This window comes from Candoia aspera, chromosome 2 (assembly GCF_035149785.1).
Source record: "Candoia aspera isolate rCanAsp1 chromosome 2, rCanAsp1.hap2, whole genome shotgun sequence".
NCBI lineage: Eukaryota > Metazoa > Chordata > Lepidosauria > Squamata > Boidae > Candoia > Candoia aspera.
In genome coordinates this window covers 20,764,116-20,787,831 of record NC_086154.1, presented here as the reverse complement: position 1 = coordinate 20,787,831, position 23,716 = coordinate 20,764,116, and the positions used below count along the sequence as shown (strand labels likewise).

At 45.6% G+C, this 23,716-nt stretch overlaps 1 protein-coding gene across 1 annotated transcript in view; it reads right to left on the bottom strand.

Moving 5' to 3' along the window:
* Positions 1-6,155: 6,155 nt before the first annotated feature.
* LOC134489057 (zinc finger protein 420-like) overlaps positions 6,156-23,716 on the bottom strand; it is a 62,125-nt gene continuing 44,564 nt past the window's right edge. Inside the window, exon 7 of the mRNA XM_063291485.1 lies at positions 6,156-8,054. Coding sequence (XP_063147555.1) covers positions 6,578-8,054 — 1,477 coding nt within the window. The 3' untranslated portion in view covers positions 6,156-6,577. The remainder of the gene's footprint in view (positions 8,055-23,716) is intronic.

Sequence of the window (23,716 nt, the reverse complement as noted above, 5' to 3'; positions counted from 1 at the left end):
TGGTATTTGAGCTTTCTATTCACTTTTCACTCTTTGCCTGCCTTCCTTTTGTAATTCCACCTTTTCTCCAGTCACATAGGAGACGCCATTCTCCCACCCTTTCTCTAACAAGGTGCCTTGTTTTGAGGTAAAATTTCTAGAACGTCCATGGGTTTGAGCTTTTTATTTGGAACTTGTTTTCTTTTGATTTTTCTTTTTCTTCAGAATCTTTTCTTCAGGATTATCTCATTGGTACAGGCTACTACTTGGTGTTTCAAACCCTTATTAGCCGCCCAGAGCCATGAATTTGAGAAGGGCAGCTGTATAAATTGAACTAGCTAAATAAAGATCAATAGAAATCTTAGTTTTCCTAACCCGTCACTTCCCTCCTTATATCCCTGCAAGCCCCCATCTTGCATCACTTCAGACCTGAATTTCCTAACAACTGCAAGACACAAGCAATATTTTATTTGCTTGCAATACTGGCTCTCATTTTACAAAGTTGTGAGGTAAAAGAAAGGCATGCTTTAAACAAAATGGATGAGTCATTAATGTACAGGTTTCCTCATATTTCAATGCTTTTCATCTGCCTCTGTTCTTCTTTTGTGATTTGACCTTTCTTGGTAAGGTTGTTAAGAGTTCTTTTGAACTGGTTGTCCAGTTTCTGTATAGGATTGGTATTTACTGGGGTGTAGGTTTCTTTGTCCTCAAGTAATTCTTTGGCCTTTTGTATACATTACGATCTGTCCATAATGATGGTGGTGTGGCCTTTGTCTGCTGGGAGGATGATGATAGTTTGGTCCATCTTTAGGTTTTTGAGGGCTGCTCTGTCCTCTGCTTTCAGTTGGTTCTGTTTCCAAGTTCTTCTGGTTTGTGGTATGATTATCTGTTTTACATTCTCTTGGGTTTCTGTGGTAAGTCCTGTAGTTTTAAAAATTATTAATTATTATGCCTCTGATGGGAATAATAGTCACCTTTGGGGATGGCTAGTTCCCTAGGTTGGCCCTATTCTGCTTGCGGGTTATAGTGAACTTTTAGCCATCGGGTTCCTATCATATTTATATTTTATTACGTATTATATTTATTGTTTTATAGGGTTTTTATCTGTTTTATTGTAAAGTGCCCAGAGTCCCTCTTCTGGGGAGATGGGCGGCGATAAATTTGATAAATAATAAATAAATAAATAATTATTAGAGAGCCAGTTTGGTCTAGTGGTTAAGGTAACGGGCTAGAAACCAGGAGTCTGTGAGTTCTAGTCCCGCCTTAGGCATGAAAGCTGGCTGGGTGATTTTGGGCCAGTCACTCTCTCTCAGTCCAACTCACCTCACAGGGTGGTTGTTGTGGGGAAAATAGGAGGAGGAAGGGGTATTTGGTATGTTCGCTGCCTTGAGTTATTTATAAAAATAATAAAGGAGGGATAAAAAATAAAAAAAACTATTAACTTAGTCAATCAACCAAGCAGCAAACAACAGCCCAATCAAGGAACTCCCAAGGAGAGAACAACATCTCCACCAACACAAGCAGGACAAGCCATGATACATAAACAGAGAGCAAGTCCCACGCCTTTTTCACACTGAAGTTGTTGCCTAGTCCACCAATGAAATGTCTGCAAGAAAACAAGAAGGCTCAGAGAGCACCTAAGACTCCACAGTTCAACCCTGAGCTACAAATATTCTCTTCGGTTGATACACTGGAGTAACTTTAATTTTCATTCTCCTGAGTATCCCAAACTTGGGACAAAAAGAAAGAGAAGGGAGGGAGGGGGGGGGGAGGGGGGGAGAAAGGGAGGTAATGAAAAATTCAAAGCACAAATCCTCTTAGTTGTCACTTTTAATTCACTATCTCAATTATTCAATGGGACAATTTAATATCACATTCCATCTCACTCTGTATACTTTGATGGAACTTGAGTTCCTTCTGGGTTATAATATTGCTTCAGGCTTCACAATCTCTCTGGTGCACCATTTCCAACACCTTGTGAGGACAAAGAAGTATAGGGTCCATTAATAAATTGTGATTGTATTAAGGAATGAGAAAGGGAGGGAGAAGGCCCCAGGTGTCCTAACTTAGAGCGACGTACCACGCTGAGACAATGAGTAGGTCTCTAGTGTTTATTGAAGGCTCAGAAAGTAAGAATCCTGCCAAATTGAAAGTGTGGGAAACCCACAGAGATAAATCCAAAACCCAAGGCGGGTCTGCTCTGAGTTTCTTTGAAGGACAGTTCAAAGCTTCTAAACTACGCATGCGTTTTCCCCCCTGGACAGGGGCCCCCTCCTGCTCACCATCAGTACTCATCACATCACCCTCCTCTCCAGATTCACATTCCATTTCAGCCCCCTCCCTTCCAGAGTTCCTCCCTCCCTCCAAAGTCTCATGAGAGTCCATCTCCTCCAAGCTCCCATGGGAACTGGGCAATGGTGGAAATTCTTCAAAGGAAAACTCTTCCAAGGACGAGTCTCTGCTGCTTTCCAAGTCTGATAACACTTCTGGCCCAGGTGGCTGCTTCTGGAAAATAGCTAGATGCTTAGAAGATTCCTCCCCACTCCCCCTTGGGAAATGCAAGCCTGAGGTGGACGGCTGAGGCTCCCCCTCATCCTCTTGCTCTGGCTTCCGGGCCTCTCGCGGGAGTGGAGGTTACCAACTTACAAACTCCTCTGCTTGGGATTCCTCTGCTTGATCGAGTGAGTAAGGAATCTCTGGGAGAGTATGAGGCTTGGGTTTGTCAGGAAAAAGCTGATGAGATCGTTAAACCAGTACTGGTGCATGTACATCTCTGGCATTTTCCCATGTTCTCTCTTCCTCAGGGTACCTTTTCCAGTGTATTAAATATTGGATGCCCCTTCCCCTCCTCCTAGAGTCCAGAATTTCCTTGACTTCGAATTCCTCCTCCCCATCCACAATTACTGGAGGTGGGGGGGGGGCAGCTGCGATCGCAAGGCACGGGTGGTGGTGGAAAAAAAAAAGATATTCTCTTACTGATGGGCAATACCTGTCCTGTCTCAGGCCAAGCAAAGACAAGTACACAGAGAGGTAGTTGCAAACTTTTACTAGGTGAGTTTTAAGCAATAGTAAACAGCAGAGGGAAAAGTATGTGCAAACGCACACAAGAGCAATCAAGTCCCCACAAGTCCAGCAAAACTTGCCTAAAGAGAATTCCTTCGCTCTGCTCTCTTTGCTGCCTGCCAGGCTCTTGTGTTGGGAGGGGTGGTAATTCTGTGCCCTCATCTTCAGAGAATTGCCGCAGATGTCTCTGCTGATTGCTGCCCAGCCCCGCCTCCTCTCCCTGCTCAGGCAGCAGTTCATCTGGTGAGCGCACCTGTTCATTAACCACTTCTGGAGCTGGCTGCCCTTCTACATCTGAATCTGAGGCCACCATGACAATAGCATTGGACACCTTCACAATTAAAACAGCATGTTCCCGTTGCTTTTGTGTTCATTGGTAAATTCATCTCTCTGGGGCTGCCAGTTGTGAGGGTCAGCGTAAAAAAGACCTTGCTTTCCTAGTTCAGTATACGTAAATAGGAATTGCAAAGATTTAGCCAACTACTCTAAATCTAGATCTACTACTGTGGACAAGAGGACCACAGAAGAAATGGAGTAGCCTTCATAATTAATAGTAAAGTGGCTAAAGCAGTGCTTGGATACAATCCAAAAAACGATGGAATGATCTCAATTCGAATTCAGGGCAAGCCATCTAACATCACAGTGATCCAAATATACGCCCCAACCACAGATGCTGAAGAAGCTGAAGTAGAGCGGTTCTATGAGGATCTGCAGCACCTACTGGACAACACGCCTAAAAGAGATGTTATTTTCATCAGAGGAGACTGGAATGCTAAGGTGGGCAGGCAAATGACACCTGGAATTACAGGTAAGCATGGCCTGGGAGAACAAAACGAAGCAGGACATAGGCTGATAGAATTTTGCCAAGACAACTCACTCTGCATAACAAACACTCCCTTCCAGCAACCTAAGAGACGGCTTTATACATGGACTTCCCCAGATGGACAACACCGAAATCAGATTGACTACATCCTTTGCAGCCAAAGGTGGCGGACATCTATACAGTCGGTAAAAACAAGACCTGGAGCTGACTGTAGTTCAGATCACGAACTTCTTCTTGCACAATTTAGGATCAGACTAAAGGGATTAGGGAAGACCCCCAGATCAGCTAGATATGAGTTCACTAATATTCCTAAGGAATTTGCAGTGGAGGTGAAGAATAGATTTAAGGGACTGGACTTAGTAGATAGGGTCCCAGAAGAACTATGGACAGAAGTTCGCAACATTGTTCAGGAGGCGGCAACAAAATACATCCCAAAGAAAGAGAAAACCAAGAAGGCAAAATGGCTGTCTGCTGAGACACTAGAAGTAGCCCAAGAAAGAAGGAAAGCAAAAGGCACAAGTGACAGGGGGAGATATGCCCAATTAAATGCAAAATTCCAGAGGCTAGCCAGAAGAGATAAGGAATTATTTTTAAACAAGCAATGCGCGGAAGTGGAAGAAGACAATAGAATAGGAAGGACAAGAGATCTCTTCCAGAAAATTAGAAGCATTGGAGGTAAATTCCAGGCAAAAATGGGTATGATCAAAAACAAAGATGGCAAGGACCTAACAGAAGAAGAAGAGATCAAGAAAAGGTGGCAAGAATATACAGAAGACCTGTATAGGAAGGATAACAATATCGGGGATAGCTTTGACGGTGTGGTCAGTGAGCTAGAGCCAGACATCCTGAAGAGTGAGGTTGAATGGGCCTTAAGAAGCATTGCTAATAACAAGGCAGCAGGAGACGACGGCATCCCAGCTGAACTGTTCAAAATCTTGCAAGTTGATGCTGTCAAGGTAATGCATGCTATATGCCAGCAAATTTGGAAAACACAAGAATGGCCATCAGATTGGAAAAAATCAACTTATATCCCCATACCAAAAAAGGGAAACACTAAAGAATGTTCAAACTATCGAACAGTGGCACTCATTTCACATGCCAGTAAGGTAATGCTCAAGATCCTGCAAGGCAGACTTCAGCAATTCATGGAGCGAGAATTGCCAGATGTACAAGCTGGGTTTAGAAAAGGCAGAGGAACTAGGGACCAAATTGCCAATATCCGTTGTATAATGGGAAAAGCCAGGGAGTCTCAGAAAAACATCTATTTCTGTTTTATTGACTATTCTAAAGCCTTTGACTGTGTGGACCATCACAAATTGTGGCAAGTTCTTAGCGGTATGGGGATACCAAGTCATCTTGTCTGCCTCCTGAAGAATCTGTATAACGACCAAGTAGCAACGGTAAGAACAGACCATGGAACAACGGACTGGTTTAAGATTGGGAAAGGAGTATGGCAGGGCCGTATACTCTCACCCTACCTATTCAACTTGTACGCAGAACACATCATGCGACCTGCTGGGCTTAAGGAATCCAAGGCTGGAGTTAAAATCACTGGAAGAAACATTAACAATCTCAGATATGCAGATGATACCACTTTGATGGCTGAAAGTGAAGAGGACCTCAGGAGCCTTATGATGAAGGTGAAAGAAGAAAGTGCAAAAACTGGCTTGCAGCTAAACCTCAAAAAGACCAAGATTATGGCAACCAGCTTGATTGATAACTGGCAAATAGAGGGAGAAAACGTAGAAGCAGTGAAAGACTTTGTATTTCTAGGTGCGAAGATTACTGCACATGCTGACTGCAGTCAGGAAATCAGAAGATGCTTAATCCTTGGGAGAAGAGCAATGACAAATCTCGATAAAATAGTTAAGAGCAGAGACATCACATTGACAACAAAGGTCCGCATAGTCAAAGCAATGGTGTTCCCCGTAGTAACATATGGCTGCGAGAGCTGGACCATAAGGAAGGCTGAGAGAAGGAAGATTGATGCTTTGGAACTGTGGTGTTGGAGGAAAATTCTGAGAGTGCCTTGGACTGGCAGAAGATCAAACCAGTCCATACTCCAGGAAATAAAGCCAGACTGCTCACTTGAGGGAATGATGTTAAAGGCAAAACTGAAATACTTTGGCCACATAATGAGAAGACAGGACATCCTGGAGAAGATGCTGGTGCTAGGGAGAGTGGAGGGCAAAAGGGAGAGGGGCCGACCAAGGGCAAGGTGGATGGATGATATTCTAGAGGTGACGGACTCGTCCCTGGGGGAGCTGGGGGTGTTGACGACCGACAGGAAGCTCTGGCGTGGGCTGGTCCATGAAGTCATGAAGAGTCGGAAGCGACTAAACGAATAAACAACAACAAATAAATGCAAAAATAAAATCTGTTTTACTTAGGGGTCAAGCAGGGAATATGCCTCAGGAAATATGAGTAGGAAGCTTAAGACCTCTGGAGAATTTAAGGCAACCGGAATATCTTCAGATCGTGAACAGAGAAAACGTGCAATTCTTCTTCTAGTCCTTGGGGGAGCTGGGGGTGTTGAGGACCGACAGGAAGCTCTGGCATGGGCTGGTCCATGAAGTCACGAAGAGTCGGAAGCAACTAAATGAATAAACAACAACTAAATCTAGAATTTACATGGATTCTCACCCAAATGGATCTGTGCATGGGAAATTAGGTCACTGTTCCTCCTGATCTCTTTCCACACTCCATGCATTTCTATGGCTTCTCCCCTCTGTGGATCCCTTTATGGAAAGTAAGGTAACCACTTGTTCTGAAATTCTTTCCACAGTCCGCACATTTATATGGTTTCTCCCCTGTGTGGATCCTTTTATGTCTCATAAGGGACCCATTTTCACTGAAGCCCTTTCCACAAACTCTGCATTTATATGGCTTCTCCCCTGTGTGGATCCTTTTATGGGAAGTAAGGGAACCACTACGACTGAAGCTCGTTCCACACTCTGTGCATTTATATGGCTTCTCTCCTGTGTGGATCCTTTTATGGGAAGTAAGGGAACCACTACGACTGAAGCTTGTTCCACACTCTGTGCATTTATATGGCCTTTCCCCTGTGTGGATCTTTTTATGCTCAGTAAGTTCACCACTCTGAATAAAGGTCTTTCCACACTCGCTACATTTATATGGCTTCTCTCCTGTGTGGATCTTTTTATGGGAATTAAGGTGACTGCTCCGAATAAAGGTCTTTCCACACTCCATGCATTCATATGGCTTCTCTCCTGTGTGGGTCCTTTTATGGCAAGTAAGTTCACTACTCTGAATAAAGGTCTTTCCACACTCGCTACATTTATATGGCTTCTCTCCTGTGTGGATCCTTTTATGGGAATTAAGGTGACTGCTCCGAATAAAGGTCTTTCCACACTCCATGCATTTATATGGCTTCTCCCCTGTGTGGATCCTTTTATGGGAAGTAAGGGAACCACTACGACTGAAGCTCATTCCACACTCTGTGCATTTATATGGCTTCTCTCCTGTGTGGATCCTTTTATGGGAAGTAAGGTAACCACTACGACTGAAGCTCATTCCACACTCCATGCACTTATATGGCTTCTCTCCTGTGTGGATCCTTTTATGGGAATTAAGGTGACTACTCTGAATAAAGGTCGTTCCACACTCCATGCATTTATATGGCTTCTCTCCTGTGTGGATCCTTTTATGGGAAGTAAGGGAACCACTACGACTGAAGCTCATTCCACACTCTGTGCATTTATATGGCTTCTCTCCTGTGTGGATCCTTTTATGGCTAGTAAGTTTACTGCTCTGAATAAAGGTCTTTCCACACTCCGTGCATTCATATGGCTTCTCTCCTGTGTGGGTCCTTTTATGGCAAGTAAGTTCACTACTCTGAATAAAGGTCTTTCCACACTCCATGCATTCATATGGCTTCTCTCCTGTGTGGGTCCTTTTATGGCAAGTAAGTTCACTACTCCGAATAAAGGTCTTTCCACACTCGCTACATTTATATGGCTTCTCTCCTGTGTGGATCCTTTTATGGGAAGTAAGGTAACCACTACGACTGAAGCTCATTCCACACTCTGTGCATTTATATGGCTTCTCTCCTGTGTGGATCCTTTTATGGGAAGTAAGGTAACCACTACGACTGAAGCTCGTTCCACACTCTGTGCATTTATATGGCTTCTCTCCTGTGTGGATCCTTTTATGGGAAGTAAGGTAACCACTACGACTGAAGCTCATTCCACACTCCATGCACTTATATGGCTTCTCCCCTGTGTGGATCTTTTTATGTCTCATAAGGGACCCATTTGCACTGAAGCCCTTTCCACACACTCTGCACTTATATGGCTTCTCCCCTGGGTGGATGCTTTTATCAGAAGTAAGGGATCCATTTTCACAAGAAAGAAGGAAAGTCCAATTGTAATTTTTTCCATTGTCTTGGCATATATAATCTTCTCCTTTGGTTTGGGTTGGATAGTGTTCATTTACATCTAATTCATCTTTAAATTCTCTTACACTTTTCCCAACATATTTTTTCTTTATTTTTCCTTCTTGCGCAAGAAAGTCTGGCATCTGAGCATTTATGGAAGTTGAGCTTTTCATATTCCAATTATTTGACTGGTTCCTCTCATGCCTTCCTAGTTCCATTTGAATTGCAGGCTTCTCTGTTCCATCTCCCTGCCTCATCATTTGGGATGGTTCACTGGAATCTTTATTCTCCTGCCCATTATTACCTTCAAAGGAAAGGAGAAATTAAAATGATAGGAAATTTAGGGGGAAAGATCCAACTGTAGGAAGTCATATGAATTTCCTTCTGAAATTTTGCCAAATTCCAGTATATTACAGTTTTGCATGCTTACAGTGGCACGGTATCGAAATGATAATTTCTCTATTCGTGAGCCATAAGAGCTTGAAAAGATCTAAAGCATCTTTTTTTGTTTATTATTATCTGTACCTATTCAAATCCCACCCAAAGTCAGCTCTGAGTTAAGGAAGAATCAGGGGAATATCCAAGGAGGTATAAGGAGAAAACCTAACATTTATTGGAGGGGGTTCAATTTCAGCAGAGACCTGTGAGAACTAAATCAATTTTGAAACTCATCCTTTTCTTCCTAGCCAAACGCCTTTCATTTGCGTTCCTTTTTTTCTTGGCAAAATCACAAGGGTCGCAGAGGAAAAAACCTAGATTTCTTCTATTAACCCTAAACAGCATGTTTGCAATGCAGAAACAGCACCATTTTGCTCCTAATCTCAAGGCTCAGGACTGAAATGAAAAGGAAGAAAAGTCATTAATCCAAGCACCTGAATAAATGACAGTCCTTCAAAGGACTGATAGGGAAGCATCTGGACCCCAAAAGCTGAACTCAATATGATGGAGTTCTGCATCTCCTGAAGCCAAGGAGCTTTTTGTCACTGATATGAAATTGAAATGGAAAAATTCACCAGATGAGAGATGGCACAGGATGCATTTAAGCAGAGAGCCATTGACCTAAGAGACAGTTAAGGGATAACATCAGAAATATATGGGAGATTTTGGAATATTAGAACCACATAATGAAAAAGAAGCGGCAGTGATCTTAGAACTGGACTTTCTTGTTTAAAATTTTGGAAGATATGACTTCGGACAGAATTTTATTACATGGGTGGAATCAATCTACACTTTGCAAAAAGCACAAATAATTGTTAATGGAGCATTAACAAAACCTTGTGAGATACAAAAAGGGACAAGATAAGGATGCCCTTTGCCCCACTGCTGAGGGCATTTGCTGAGGATTTGGTGGTAATTCTGGAAGATTCTTTGGAGGGAATAGAAATACTAATGAAAGATTAAAGAAATTGGGCATTTTAGTGGGTCTTAAGATTAATAATCAAAAGACAAAGATGTTAACAAAAATATGAAAATGGAAGATCAAGTAGAAATGATGGGAACAACAGGTTTTAAGATTGAGAAAAAAGTAAAATACTTGGGTATAACTATGATCAATATGAACTGCATGTTATTTCAAAATAATTATGTTAAAAGGGCCTGCGGTGGCTCAGTGGTTAAGACACTGAGCCAGAGGACCATTACGGTTGGCAGCTCAGCAGTTCAAAATCCGAGAGCGCAAGCCACGTGACGGGGTGAGCTCCTGTCAACTAGTCCCAGTTCCTGTTAACCCAGCAGTTTGAAAGCATGTAAACGCAAGTAGATAAATCCTCTTTTGGGGAGGATGGGCAGTAATTGAATTTGAATAATAAATAAATAAAATAAATTAAAAAAGGTACCACTTTGGTGGGAAAAATAACAGGGACATGAAAGGAGCCTCGTAGGGCGTCCCCCGGGCAACTGTGATGTCACCGGCAAATCCTTTCAATACAGAACTCCTTGGTAGATTCTTCTGACACACACAAAAAAATTAAGATATGGAATGAAATTAAGAAGGATATGTTAAAATGGGAGTTTTATTGTAAACCACCCAGAGTCCCCCTCTTTGGGGGGAGATGGGCAGTGATAGAAATTTGAATAATAAATAAATAAATAAACCTTCACTGTTGCGGAGAATTTCTGTGATAAAAATGAATGTTTTGCCTAGAATGATGTTTTTGTTTCAAACAGTACCTATTTTGACAACTGATGTACCATTTAAGCAATGGCAGAAAGAGAGATCTAGGTTTGTACGGAAAAAAGCCACAGGTTAAATATAAAATTGTCCAAGATGCAAAGAAAAGAGGAGGATTAGGTCTGCCTGATTTGAAACTGTACACTGCAGCCTGCTGTTTCGTTTGGTTTGGATGTGGGTGTTGCTGAGAAATAAGAGAATTTTAGATGTTGATCAGCATGACCTGAGGTTTGGATGGCATGGATATTTGTGGTACTATAAAGTTACGATTAATGTAGATTTTAAAAACCATTATGCTAGAAGTGCCATATTGAGAATATGGAAGAGATACAAACCCAGACTGGGCCCGAAAAAACCCTTTATGGTTCTTGGCACAAGAGGCATTTTATGGAAGAGCCGCAGCAGGCAAAGACTAATCGATAACACGTCGAGAGCGATTAGAACATGAGCAAGGGGAATACAAAATGACGTCGAGAGAGCAATTGACGGCAGAGGGAAATAGTTGTCAATGTTTTTCATATTTACAGTTATCAGAAAGGTTCAAGGTAAATAAAAGGACCTGTGGTACTCAACAACATAAGGCAGAATTTGAACCTGAATTACATACAAATGATGAACATGTAATTGCTAAACTGTATAAACAGGTTAAAACATGTATGATAAAATGGGCAAGAATTTTGGTCATAATATACAGATGGAGCAATCGGAACATGTGGGGTTGAAATGACTGAAATTCACGTTACGTTATAATCTAAAAGAGAACTTTTATAAAGTCATGTACCGTTGGTATATGACACCAGAAAAATTACCAGAAATGTATAAAGGTACTTCAATTTATTTTGGAAATGTGGATAACATGAAGGGACATTTTATCATGTTTGGTGGACTTGTAAGAAAGCTAGAAAATGTTGGATTCGAATAAATACAGTGATACAGAGAATTTTAAAGATCAATATCCAACTGAAACCAGAACATTTTCTGTTGGGACTCATGGATAGACAGCTGGAAAAGAGTCATGGAAGATTGTTTCTGTATATGGTAACTGCAGCAAGACTATTATATGCACAAAGATGAAAGGACTCTGAAATACCTACAACACAGGAATGGTTGGTGAAGATGACAGAATTTGCAGAGATGGCCAAATTGACTTGCTTGATTAGAGACGGGACAATATCTACACTTATTAGGGCCTGGAAACCCCTTATGGACTTTTTGCTGAAAAGCGAAAAAAATAAACTTGAGATCAATGGGTTTGAAGATAAGAAAGGATAACTAGGATGTTACCATAGAGAGAGAGGCTAAAATATAATTGCATTTAGAACTGCTGTTAAGAAGATCGGAAGCTACTTCTTTATTTTTATTTTTTCATTTTCTGTTTACTCATTTCTTTATACTTCTTTCTTATTCACTTATTACTTTATCTTCTTTATCTCCCCTTCAAAACTTGTATTGGTTTTACTCTGATAAAAATTCTTTAATAAGATTACAATAATTAAAAAAATACTGTAGTTGATGGCATCTAACTACAAAATGTCTTCCCAAACTCTCTGATTGGGGAGTAGCAAACCCTTACCCAGAGAGGCCACATTCCTACAATTTTCCAGCGTGACTTCCCAATGCAGCGCTTTTTGGTGAGGATCCAGCTGAGACCACTCCTCCTTGGAGAAACACACAGCCACCTCCTTGAAGGACACAAGGCCCTCCTGCAGAAGGAAAAAGAGAACAGAGCAGGCCCAGGAGGATTTGCAAGATCTGTCCTATTCTTCACAATTCCCAAATTCAGGCAGGTTTTATCAACTTGATTGATTCTGCAGGACTTTGTGCCATTCAGTGAAAGTAAGCCCACTTTCCTTCTAGATCGATCCATCCATCCATCCATCATCAAAAGACTCCTAGTGTCTGGAGAGAATCAACTGGCAGATGGGCCTTGGAAACCCACCTATCAGTGACTCCAATCCTTCCTCTGTTTGCAGAAGGAAATGGGTGGGGGATTCTTTCTAGCATTGCAGCAAATGGCGTGTGGTGTCCCCAGAAGAAGCAATCCTGTCCATGCTCGACACCTGCATGAAAGTGCTGGGAGAGCTCAGCCAGGGATTTGTGTGGGCTGCCATCAATACGCAAGGAGAGGCAACCCAGTTTCTGCTCCTCCTCAGATTGCAAGGAAGCTGCTAGTAGTCCAACCCATTGGCTGAACGGGAGATAAGAAGGCGGAGAAAATTTCCTGGGAAGGGCTTTTTTCAGCCTTTGCAAAGCTGGATTGTTTGGCCTCCAAATCCAGGCACAAATCAGAGGATTAGAAACTACTTTGCAAGCCAAAAGTGCCTTTATTCTGTGCTCTTTCAGAACAATTTTCACTTAGAGACATTTCTGTTTGGCCACCTTCATTGGATTTCAATAGTCTGCCTTATCTTTTAATCTCATGGGCTTATTTTTCCTATCACTGGTTGCAAACAAGGCTTCTTAAAAATGGTCATATGCCAGTGTGAGTATTTCGTTCTTTTTGAGCAGCCTTGTACAATTCCAAGTCAAAGAACTACCAGATAATGGGTCTCTTCAAAGCTTTTATAAAAACTTAGTTATCGCAATCTAGGGAGAGCAACTAGCACAAGGAGAGTTAAGTAATGGTTTTAAAAAATATTTCCTAATAAGAATCTCACTTGAATCTTCTATGTTTCTCAGGAATACAAAACTAACCCAGCCAAACAAGAGGGAAAAATGGAAGGAGACAGTTGTCATGCTCCCCGTTGCAAGGCCTATGGGCATCACAACGGGAAACATGCATAATAGGAAGAGAACAGCATAATCCCTAAAGCACCCATGTCTGGAAGGAAATCACGACACAAAAGGGAAGACCCTCAGATCATATTAACAACCATTAAAAAGGGACAAGGGAACCAACACATCATTTCACAGGGAACACAGTCACACATCTCACATAATGGGGGCACCCATCAGACAGGACTTAAACACTTAACAAAAGATTAGGGAAACATCTCCACCTTTCCTCACTGAACACATCCGATCCAGACGAAGGCAGAAAAACAAAGGAAAGCACCGGCATCGCCCATCAACCAACTCATTACAGCCTCAAGCACCCATCGAGTCCTAGCTCGAGGGTGAAGAAGCACAACGTCCGCCAACAAAGTATAAACAGGGCAACCTGTCAACGCACAAGTATTCCCATCTTTTTTCTTGCATGCAATCCGTTCTAATAAATCCTGAAATCCTTAGACTATCTAAGTGAGTCTGTGATTTATTTGGAGCGTGGCTGCCCTGACAACAGCGCTACGTACACCACCTTGACTTTCTGAAGGAAAGGGAGAATACAAATCTAATTTCCTGCTCTTACTTGAGTTGGAGGTTCAAGCACTGTTTCAGCTCCACCATAAGGAATCAACAACTTCGTTTCATTCCTCCCTGTGAGGGAGAAAGAATTTTAAAATGCATAATTAATGAAATAGGAGGAGGTATTCTACAGAAGAGAATACAAAGAGAAGCTGGGATGTCTCTGGGGAATGGGAGGACCTTGTATTACCTCCTGAGGTGTCCTGATTTGGATCTTCCTGAAAGAAACTCCTGAAAAACAGCTCCTGAGGGGGATTTGATCGATTCCTCCTTCCCTCAGCATCTCTGATCTCCACAGCAAAGGACTTGAAATAAATAATAGGAAGGAGAAAAGAAGAATTAACAGACACCCCACAACATGAAGTGGATTCTTGTTCTCTGAACACAAATTCAAAGCCCCAACGTCCAGCGGTGAGGCTGGAAAGTAAGAAAGGAACGGCTGTCCCAGATCTATCTTCTAGAATGGATAATGGAACAAGGTCCTACAAGAATGAGTGAAACATCTCTACATATCATGAATGCCAGAGAACTCTGGTAGGGAGGGGTTAAGAATTCAAACACATTGCTTGTTGTTGTAATGATTGCCTATTCTGACATACTCAGACTCACAAGTAGATACTTAATGATTTCTGATTTATTGAAAGAATAGTATGCAAATACAGAGAAAGCTGAGAATGAGCAAAAGCGCGCCAAATACAAACTAAAACCCCTCGGCTCGAAACGTAATCCCTCCCCTCGCCCGGCCGTAGCAACCACCCCCCTCCCAGGTGCTGGTAACCGTCACCCACTGATCCTTGGAAAGTAACCTTGAACACATGAGATAACCCAAACACATTCCAAACTAGCAGCCAAGAGATTACACCTCTGCACAGTGGAATCCTCCTCCCAGCCACGATCAAACACGAATCAGGGAAATGACATGAGAAACGTTACGATGTACCAGGAACATTGAAACGGTGAACATGACATACTGCCCCCCAAAGCATGACATACCGCCCCCCCACAGCTAACTAAGGAGCAGGTTTCATAGGATAAGCAGCGTGGAAGCGGCGAACTAGGAGAGGGGAGTGAACATTGTGGGCAGCCACCCACTCCGGATGGGGAAAGTGCTTCCAGCGGACCACGTATTGCAGGGTGTTGCGAAGCCTGCGTGAATCAAGGATTTCCTTCACCTCGAAATGCTGTTGTCCGCCAATCATGATGGGTGCAGGAGGTGGAGACTGGACATGCCAGCGATTGGAATGGTTGTGAGGCTTGAGCAAGCTGCAATGGAAAACAGGATGTAAGCGCCTGAGATTGTGAGCCAAGTCCAATTTAAAGGTGACAGGGTTAATCATCACAACAATGGGGAAGGGACCCACAAACTTGGGAGCCAACTTTTTAGAAGGTTGAGGAGACTTAATGAACTTGGTGGAAAGGTAGACCTTGTCACCAACTTTGAAGGCAGGTTGGAGCACTCTCTTCTTATCAGCATGCAGCTTGTAGGTGGATTGAGCGTCTGCCAACGCTTGCTGAATAACCGGCCAGGAGTCAGCCAGGTGTGTCGCCCAGTCAGAAGGCGAAGAAGGCGGGGAAGTGGGTTGAGGCAAATCCGGAATGGGCACGAAATCCCGTCCAAACACAGTCCGGAAAGGGGTGTGCCCTGTGCTCTGATGCACAGCGTTGTTGTATGCCACTTCAGCAAAGGGCAGGAGATCTACCCAATTGTCCTGCTGATAGTTAACAAAAGCTCGCAAATATTGTTCCAAAGTAGCATTAAGAGCCTCTGTAGATCCGTCAGTCTCAGGATGCGACGCAGTGGAGAGCGCCTGTTTGGTGCCCAGCAGTTTCAAAAATGCCCGCCAAAACTGGGAAGTAAACTGTGTCCCGCGGTCAGTGACCAAATGGGCGGGGCATCCGTGGAGCCTGTACACGTGTACTAGGAAGAGGCGGGCTAACTGCTGAGCCGACGGGATAGAGGCACATGGAATGAAATGAGCTTGTTTAGAAAAGTAATCTTTCACAACCCAAATCACAGTTTTTCTCTGGCTTGGGGGCAATTCGACTATAAAATCCATTGAGATCTCCCACGGACGTGCGGGGCTAGCCACTGGCTGCAACAAACCATGCGGCTTTCCCCCCTTCCGTTTTGACATGGCACAGACAGGGCAAGATGCAACATAGTCTTTGACATCATGCCTCAATGTAGGCCACCAAAATTGACGTCGCACCAGGTGCAGGGTCTTTACAAAGCCAAAATGACCAGCCGTTTTATCATCATGGGACCTGAGGAGGACCTCCCTTCGCAAACTGTCAGGGACATAGAGACGGCTTTGCTTCCGTGCAAAGCCTTGGTCAAAGGTAACAGTGTCTTTATTCATTTGCAACCAAGTGTCAGATTTCAGTTCGGAAAGAAACTGTTGTTGCAATTGAGAAGGGAGCGACAGCCTCCTCCCAGCCGGCGAAATTGGAGCTGAGGGGAGCTGCGCACAGGTCTGGCTGCGAGTGACAGCCTGTACACCTAACTGTGGCTCTGTCCATACTGTACCCACCACATCTGGTACTGAGGTCGAATCCTGAGGCAGGCGGGAAAGCGCATCAACCAAGAAGTTTTTCTTACCCGGAATGAACTTCAACTTAAAATCAAAGCGGCTGAAAAACTGAGCCCAACGGATTTGTTTAGGGGTGAGTTTACGGGGCATGCTGAGCGCTTCTAGGTTTTTATGGTCCGTCCAAACCTCAAATGGACATTTGGCCCCCTCTAAAAGGTGGCGCCATGCCTCCAAAGCGGTTTTCACGGCAAAAGCTTCCTTTTCCCAAACATGCCATCGTCGTTCTGTCTCAGAAAACTTGCGGGAGAGATATGCACAGGGTTTTAGGCAGCCAGTAGCATCTGCCTGCAACAACAGCGCTCCAATGGAGAAATCGGAGGCATCCACTTGAACCACAAAAGGTTTAGTGGGATCAGGGTGTTGCAGGATAGGCTCAGCTGTGAACAGGCTTTTTAGCTTGTCAAAAGCCACCTGGCATTCCGGTGTCCACTTAAGCACTGCCCCCGGGTTCTTCACCCGGCGTGTGTCCCCCAGACCCTTTGTTCGCAATAAGTCAGCAAGGGGTAACGCAATTTCCGCGAACCCCTGGATGAATTGGCGATAATAATTGGAAAATCCAAGGAAACTTTGGAGCTGCCTGCGGGTACGCGGGCACTCCCACTCCAGAATGGCTTGGATCTTTGCAGGGTCCATTTCAATACCTTTGTCAGATATCCTGTACCCCAAATAATCCAGTTGAGGGTCTTATGGAATTCACATTTAGATAGTTTAGCATACAGCTCAGCCTTCCTCAGTTTGCTGAGCACCTGTCTCACCAAACGCTCATGTTCTTCCATTGTTTCAGTGTAAATTAAAACATCATCCAAATAGACCAGTACCCCTTTGAACAAATGTTCATGTAACACTTCATCGATCAATTGCATAAACACCCCAGGCGCCCCTGCCAACCCAAATGGCAACACTTTGTACTGGAAAGAGCCCAGAGGGCAATTAAAGGCAGTTTTCCACTCATCCCCTTCCCGTATGCAGATACAGAAATATGCCTCCCTCAGATCCAGCTTAGAGAAGATTTTCCCCTTGGCCAGATGTGCTAACATGTCTTTTATTATTGGCAGAGGATATTTATTTAATATCGAGACCGCATTCAGTCCGCGGTAATCTGTGCGAAGTCTCAATGTCCCATCCTTCTTTGGTCGAAATAAAACGGGTGCACCCACTGGCGAATTAGCTGGCTCAATAAAGCGCCTTGCCAAATTCTTGTCCACAAACTCCCTCAGCGCTGCCAGCTCAGCTTGGGTCATAGCATAGATTTTTGGCTTGAGCAGTTGGGCATTTGGGACCAACTCTATTGCACAGTCAGTCTTTCGATGGGGTGGGAGTTGGTCCGCCTCCTTTTCACCAAATACATCTGCAAAATCCTGGTATTGCTCCGGCAACCCCTCTAGTAGGCCGGCAACGAAACGCAGAGTTGCTGCCGCCGCCCTCCCCATAGCAGCTTCCACAGCGTCGTCTTCCTCAGGGGCTTGATAAAACCCATCCTTAAAAGTCAAGGTCCTATACACCCAATTTATGTGCGGGTTCTGCTGGACCAACCAAGGGATCCCCAAGATGTCCAACAGGCCCCCCACTAGTGCCACAACAAACGGCAGCCCCTCGCGGTGGATACCCATTTGCAACGCTACCATGCCTGTGGAATGGGTGACTGGCTTTCCCCCCGCCGTAGTCCCGTCCAGCTGGGTAAAAATCATGGGTCGCTTTAGCGGAAATTTGGGTAGCTCCAAAGCAGCCACCACATCAGGGTGCATTAAACAACGTGAACACCCTGAGTCGATCAGCGCTCACAGCTCCACCATTTTTGTACGGGAGCCCAACTTCACCTTCACTGTCAGCGTGGGGTAGTTGCCACTCACCGAAATGTGATCGCGCCCCTCCTCAACCACCTGCCCAGGGGCGCCCCTTAAGGCAGGTGGCAGGCGTTTCCCGCCGGCTGGAACAGATTGGCTTCTCCCTCGTCTCCGAAGAAAGGGGTGTCCTCCCCCTCGGTTTCAGCCACCGCTGCTTTCATCTTCCTGGGCAGTGAGGGTGATTTCCCTGACGCTTTTCCCGGCCGCTCCTCGGTTCGTCCCTTCGGGCACGCCGCTGCTCGGTGTCCTTCCTTCCCACATCGGAGGCATTGCCCCTTTGCAAAACGGCTTTCCTTCACCTCCTGCCAGGCTGTGCGCCCCGTTCTCCCCCGGTGGCCGGGGACCTTGCCGCTCTCATCATAGCCGGTTGTTTAGGACCCTTTCTGCTTTGTGCAAACTTCGCGTGGGCTTGCTCAACGCTCCCCGCCAGTTGAATCCAGTCATACAGGGTAAAGGGATCTGCCCTTCCCAACGACCACCTCAGCAGCTCCGGTCTCAGTCCATCCTTAAACATTTCTATTAAGGTCGTTTGCGACCAATCATCGACTTTTGCAGCTAAGACTTGGAACTCTAGGGCATAATCTGCAACGGACTTCGCTCCCTGGATCAGTTCCCTCAAAGCCACCTTTGCTTTTTCCTTGGCTAGCGGGTCAGCGAAATGCAACTTGAGTGCCCATAGGAAATCTTCGAAATCTTCCAATTCCATAGCCTCCATCTCCATTCATTGGATAAACCAATCAGCTGCCCTCCCCTTGAGTTTGGTGGCCACTGCATTTATCTTAGCCCTTTCGGAAGGAAACAACCTCCCAAACTCCTCCATATAGCTTTTTGCATTGGTCAAGAAAAATGACAGCTTCGTGGGATCCCCGTCAAACTTGACAGTGAAATCCCTGTATCTTGCGCCCTGTGGGCTTCTCTTCCTTGCCTCCTGCCCAGTCCTTTTCCTGGGCACCTCCTGGGGATTTTTCTTCTTGGGGAGGGGAACTCGAAACTCTGACTCTGGGGTTTCTCTTCCCTTCTCTGCCTTTCCCCCTCCCTCTGTCTTCTAAGTGCCGTGGGGGCGATGGGGACGCACGTCTGGGACTGCGGGATGGCGAGCCCGCCCGATGCCTCCTACGATCCTTCTTCCTCATGGCAGGGGGGGGAGGAGAGAGAGACGGGGACGACTGTCTGGAGCGAAGCTCCCTTCCCCCTCTGCCCTGGCCCCACCACATTTTCAACATCAGGTCTTCCAGGGCTTGAATTCTAGCTTCCCACCCCTGGGACCTCTCAGGGCTCTCTGAGTCTTCTGATCCTCTCCTGTCAATTCTGACCACATTCGGGGACAGCGGATACCTCTGCTTCCCCACCGTCTTTGACGTTCCGGGTAGGTTTCTCTGTTCCTCACCCCACGTCGTCGGAACCTCTGGTGGCTCTTCCGCTTTTTTAACCACCTTGGATTTCACAGCTTTCCCTTCTGCTGGGCTGGGGCTCGAAGCCTCCGATAAGTCCTCCGACTCTGGCGTGGGGGCTTTTCCCACCTTCCTTACCGTGGAATCCGGTTCCCCCGTACTCGAATACACACTTTCCCCCGAGTGAGGGGTAGGCTCAGTCATCGCTAACTTAAACTCCTCACAGATTACTCTGGAAGGTTGTTAACGGAAAAAAAATTTTTGGAATTCTCAGCTTTATGTAATGATTGCCTATTCTGACATACTCAGACTCACAAGTAGATACATAATGATTTCTGATTTATTGAAAGAATAGTATGCAAATACAGAGAAAGCTGAGAATGAGCAAAAGCGCGCCAAATACAAACTAAAACCCCTCGGCTCGAAACGTAATCCCTCCCCTCGCCCGGCCGTAGCAACCACCCCCCTCCCAGGTGCTGGTAACCGTCACCCACTGATCCTTGGAAAGTAACCTTGAACACATGAGATAACCCAAACACATTCCAAACTAGCAGCCAAGAGATTACACCTCTGCACAGTGGAATCCTCCTCCCAGCCAAGATCAAACGTGAATCAGGGAAATGACATGCGAAACGTTACGATGTACCAGGAACATTGAAACGGTGAACATGACAATTGTATTCAAACCCCTTCCTCATGAAGGTCTCTCACCTGCAACTCGACCTGCTCCTTCCGCTCCTCCGCCTGGCTCAGGAGGAAGCCTTCCACCAGGGCCACCGCCTGGGAGCTGGTCTCTGCCCCACACTCACGCACCCAGCTCTCCATCTGCAGGGGCAGGAGGGCCAGGAACTGTTCCAGGACAACCAGGTCCAGCATCTGCGCTTTTGTGTGCTTTTCCGGTCTCAACCATCGACTGCAAAAGTAGTGGAGTTGGCTGCAAAGTCCTCGGGGACCCTCAGCCTCCTGATATCGGATGCTCCTGAAGTCCCAGGGCTGACCTTCTGAACGGATGGTTTCCTCCTCCAGGATCTCCTGCCCAGTTCTTGCCCAGAACTCCCCACAGCTCCCAGGCTGAACAGCAGGAGGGCCTTTTCCAGTTAATTCACTTCCTGAAGGATGTGTCTCCATTCTTTCCCTTTCCTCTAGCACAACTCCAAATGGGTCTAAGGAATCTTGTGGATCTCCAAACACCTTTTCAATCAAATTCATAGGACTGTTCCTGTAGTTGCTGGAATGGCCACAGCAGGCCATTCAGCCCTCTTTGCCCAAGAGATAATTGTCTCTGTAAAGGGGGATGTTCAGTATATCAGAAATGGAAAAGAAAATAAATACCAAGAATTAGAAAGTGGTAGGTTTAACCATTGAACAACACTGATCCCCAGGGAAGGAAAGTTTTTCTGAACTGGTATAGGTTGCAATGGCATTGAGCAGATAGGTCCTGTGCATGTTTGTGTGTTTATCTGTGTGGTGCAATATATGGGATTAACTTCCATCAAGGACTTGGAATACCCAAGAAATGCATCTCGGAGCATTCTATTTCTTTTTTCTCAGATGGAAGGGCTTGCTTAATAAATACCTAGATCTACATCTACCTACAAGAAGGATTTACACAACATTCCAAGCCCCAAACAGGTTAACAAACCATGAAAGTTCAGTTCTCATCAAATGAAATGCCAATTAAATGACCCTGCCTTAGGATGTTTAGTTCCCTTTCTTCAGGGTTTGCTTTGGAAGAGCCAAGGCACGCTATTACACGCAGGCAGGTTCACAAAACATACCCTAAGCTCAAACAGCTCCACCAGCCGCAGGGGCTGAGTTCACATAAGACACAGGGCTTGAAAGAAGGTAGCGGAGGATGACGTCCTGGTTCACTCACCCTCCTAAGACATGTTGAACTGCAGAGGATCCAACCCTCTGTTATTTTCATCCAGCACGTGGTGAGAATGGAGGCACAATCTTTTGCATCGCCTTCCTTGCGAAGCTTTTCCTCTTTCCTGCTTGAGATTTGCAATGCAAACTCTCCCCCTCCCCCTCCTTCCGGGATTTTCCCAGGAAATGGGGCGTGAAGGGCTCCCCCAGATCCCCTCCTCCTTCCTGGGGATCCTGGATATCTTCCTGGGGGGCGGGGGCAATACCGCTGGTCTGGAGCTCTGCTTTCCCCGCTGCCTGTTACGTGCATGGAAAGGGCGGCAGGGGACCATGGGATCCGAGCTCTCCCTCTCCCAGGACTCAAAAGATTGAACCTGGATAAGGACTTCGCACGTGTCTCTTCCTTCCTTCCTTCCTTCCAACGGGAAGAGGTGCCCCACTCACCCAGGGCACGTCTGAACCTCCTCCTTACAAGACTCTCTGTACAAGACTTTCCTGTATCCCTTTTATGCAACCGCCTGCGACGCTCAGAGGGTTAAAGGGAGAGAGTGCAGCGTCCTAGACAGGGAAGACTGAGTGATGTCACTCCCTTCCCACCCTCCAGCCACCCAATGCCGAAGCTCTTGGTGTTCCCTTCTCTGTGCAGAGGGAGCCCCCTGGTGGATTCTGTGTGCAGAGCAGGTGGGGGAAACGCAGTTCTCGGTATAGAACAGGTTGCGGGAAGGAGGCGGAGGAAACCCTTCAGAAGTGGCTGCTCTGCCTTTGGCGATGGAGGCTAGAGAAAGCCGGGAGAGAGATTAAAGCACACAGCAGGGCAAAAAGCCATTCTGAAGGCAAGAAAAAACGCCAAGCTGCAGAAAGCCTTTGTTCTTTTCAAACTTGGCTGGAACTGGGATGAGCTGCTCAACGTAAGTGCAACCTTCAACCTATTACATTTATTTGGCTATTGTTTCACTAAATTCTTTCGCTTCCAAGGACTATCCTGTAACCTCCTTGATCCTCTCCATCCAATTGCCCTCTTGCCTTCCCCTTCATCTCCTTTCTTCATCCAGGCTAGGCATAATCCTGTTTTTCTAGTTGCTCGTTTATTCCCTCAGTTTCTGCAGACTGACCACCGCTTGAGAACTGGAGACCCTTCTTGGGCTTTCTGGTTTCAGCCAATTTAGCATCTTTGTCCCCAGTGGGCACAACCACCACGGGAGGCAACCGCAGAATGCATTTCAGCAACAATGGCATAGGTCGATGGAGTCCAAGTCCCAAGGGAATGGCCCCTTTAGTGCACCTCTCAGTTCCAGCACATGCTGTCTTTGTTTTCTGCTCTTTCTGCCTTCTTGGCCCTTGGGACTATAAATGAGCATCATTGGCTTATTGATAATGAGCCCCTGCACCTTTCACTAAGCCCACTGAGCCTGTATGTGCACCCATGGACTTTCGGAAACAAACCGTGAGGCTCTGTGTCCTGATGCGGCTACTACAAAGGCGTCTTGTTGCCCTCCGATTTTATGGAGGCTCTTTGTTGTCTGCCACTTTTCCTGGTTTGAAGTGTGTGTGAGTGCTATTTTCATGCCATATGGAAGAACCTCTCTCCTCTGCCACTGTAAAACAGCTGGTGACTGTAAGTGAGAAGTGCTCACCTTGGTTTGTCTGCTTTCCCAGCTGCCTGGGAGGGATTGAAGACTGTCCATGCCCCAGCGGGCTGTGCTTGTTGGGACTTGGGTGAAAGAGCGTGTGTCCTCCTTAACTTGGGACTCTTCCCTCTCCTTCTCCTTCTCCTCCTTCCCTTTACTATTGAATACATGGGGAAAGCAATGGGGAAAGCATGTTTTTTTTAAATTGTAGGAAACTAATGAACGTCATGGAAAACTTTTGTGTCGTGCTTAGGAAAGTGTGTTCAGGAAAGTGTGTGAACTCATCAGTTGCAAGCTCCAAAACTGGGAAGTCCTGTGCTGTGTTGTGTTGCTTGTGAGTAAGTGGCTAGGTGCCTGCTGTCTCTCGTGAACAGCTTCAGCGCTCAGAAGGCGGAGGGTTTTGTTGGTGGCATCTAGCTTTGTGTTCCTTGTTTTCTTGCCCTGACTCCAAGCTGAGGCTCTTTGCCCCATCCGACGTCTCCACTTCAGCCAATTCACCACAACTCTGGGAGGCAAGCTGTTCCACTGCTTAATAGTTCTCACTGTCAGGAAATTCCTCCTTGTTTCCAGGTTGGATTTCCCTCTCACAAGCTTCCACCCACTGAGAATAAATCGAT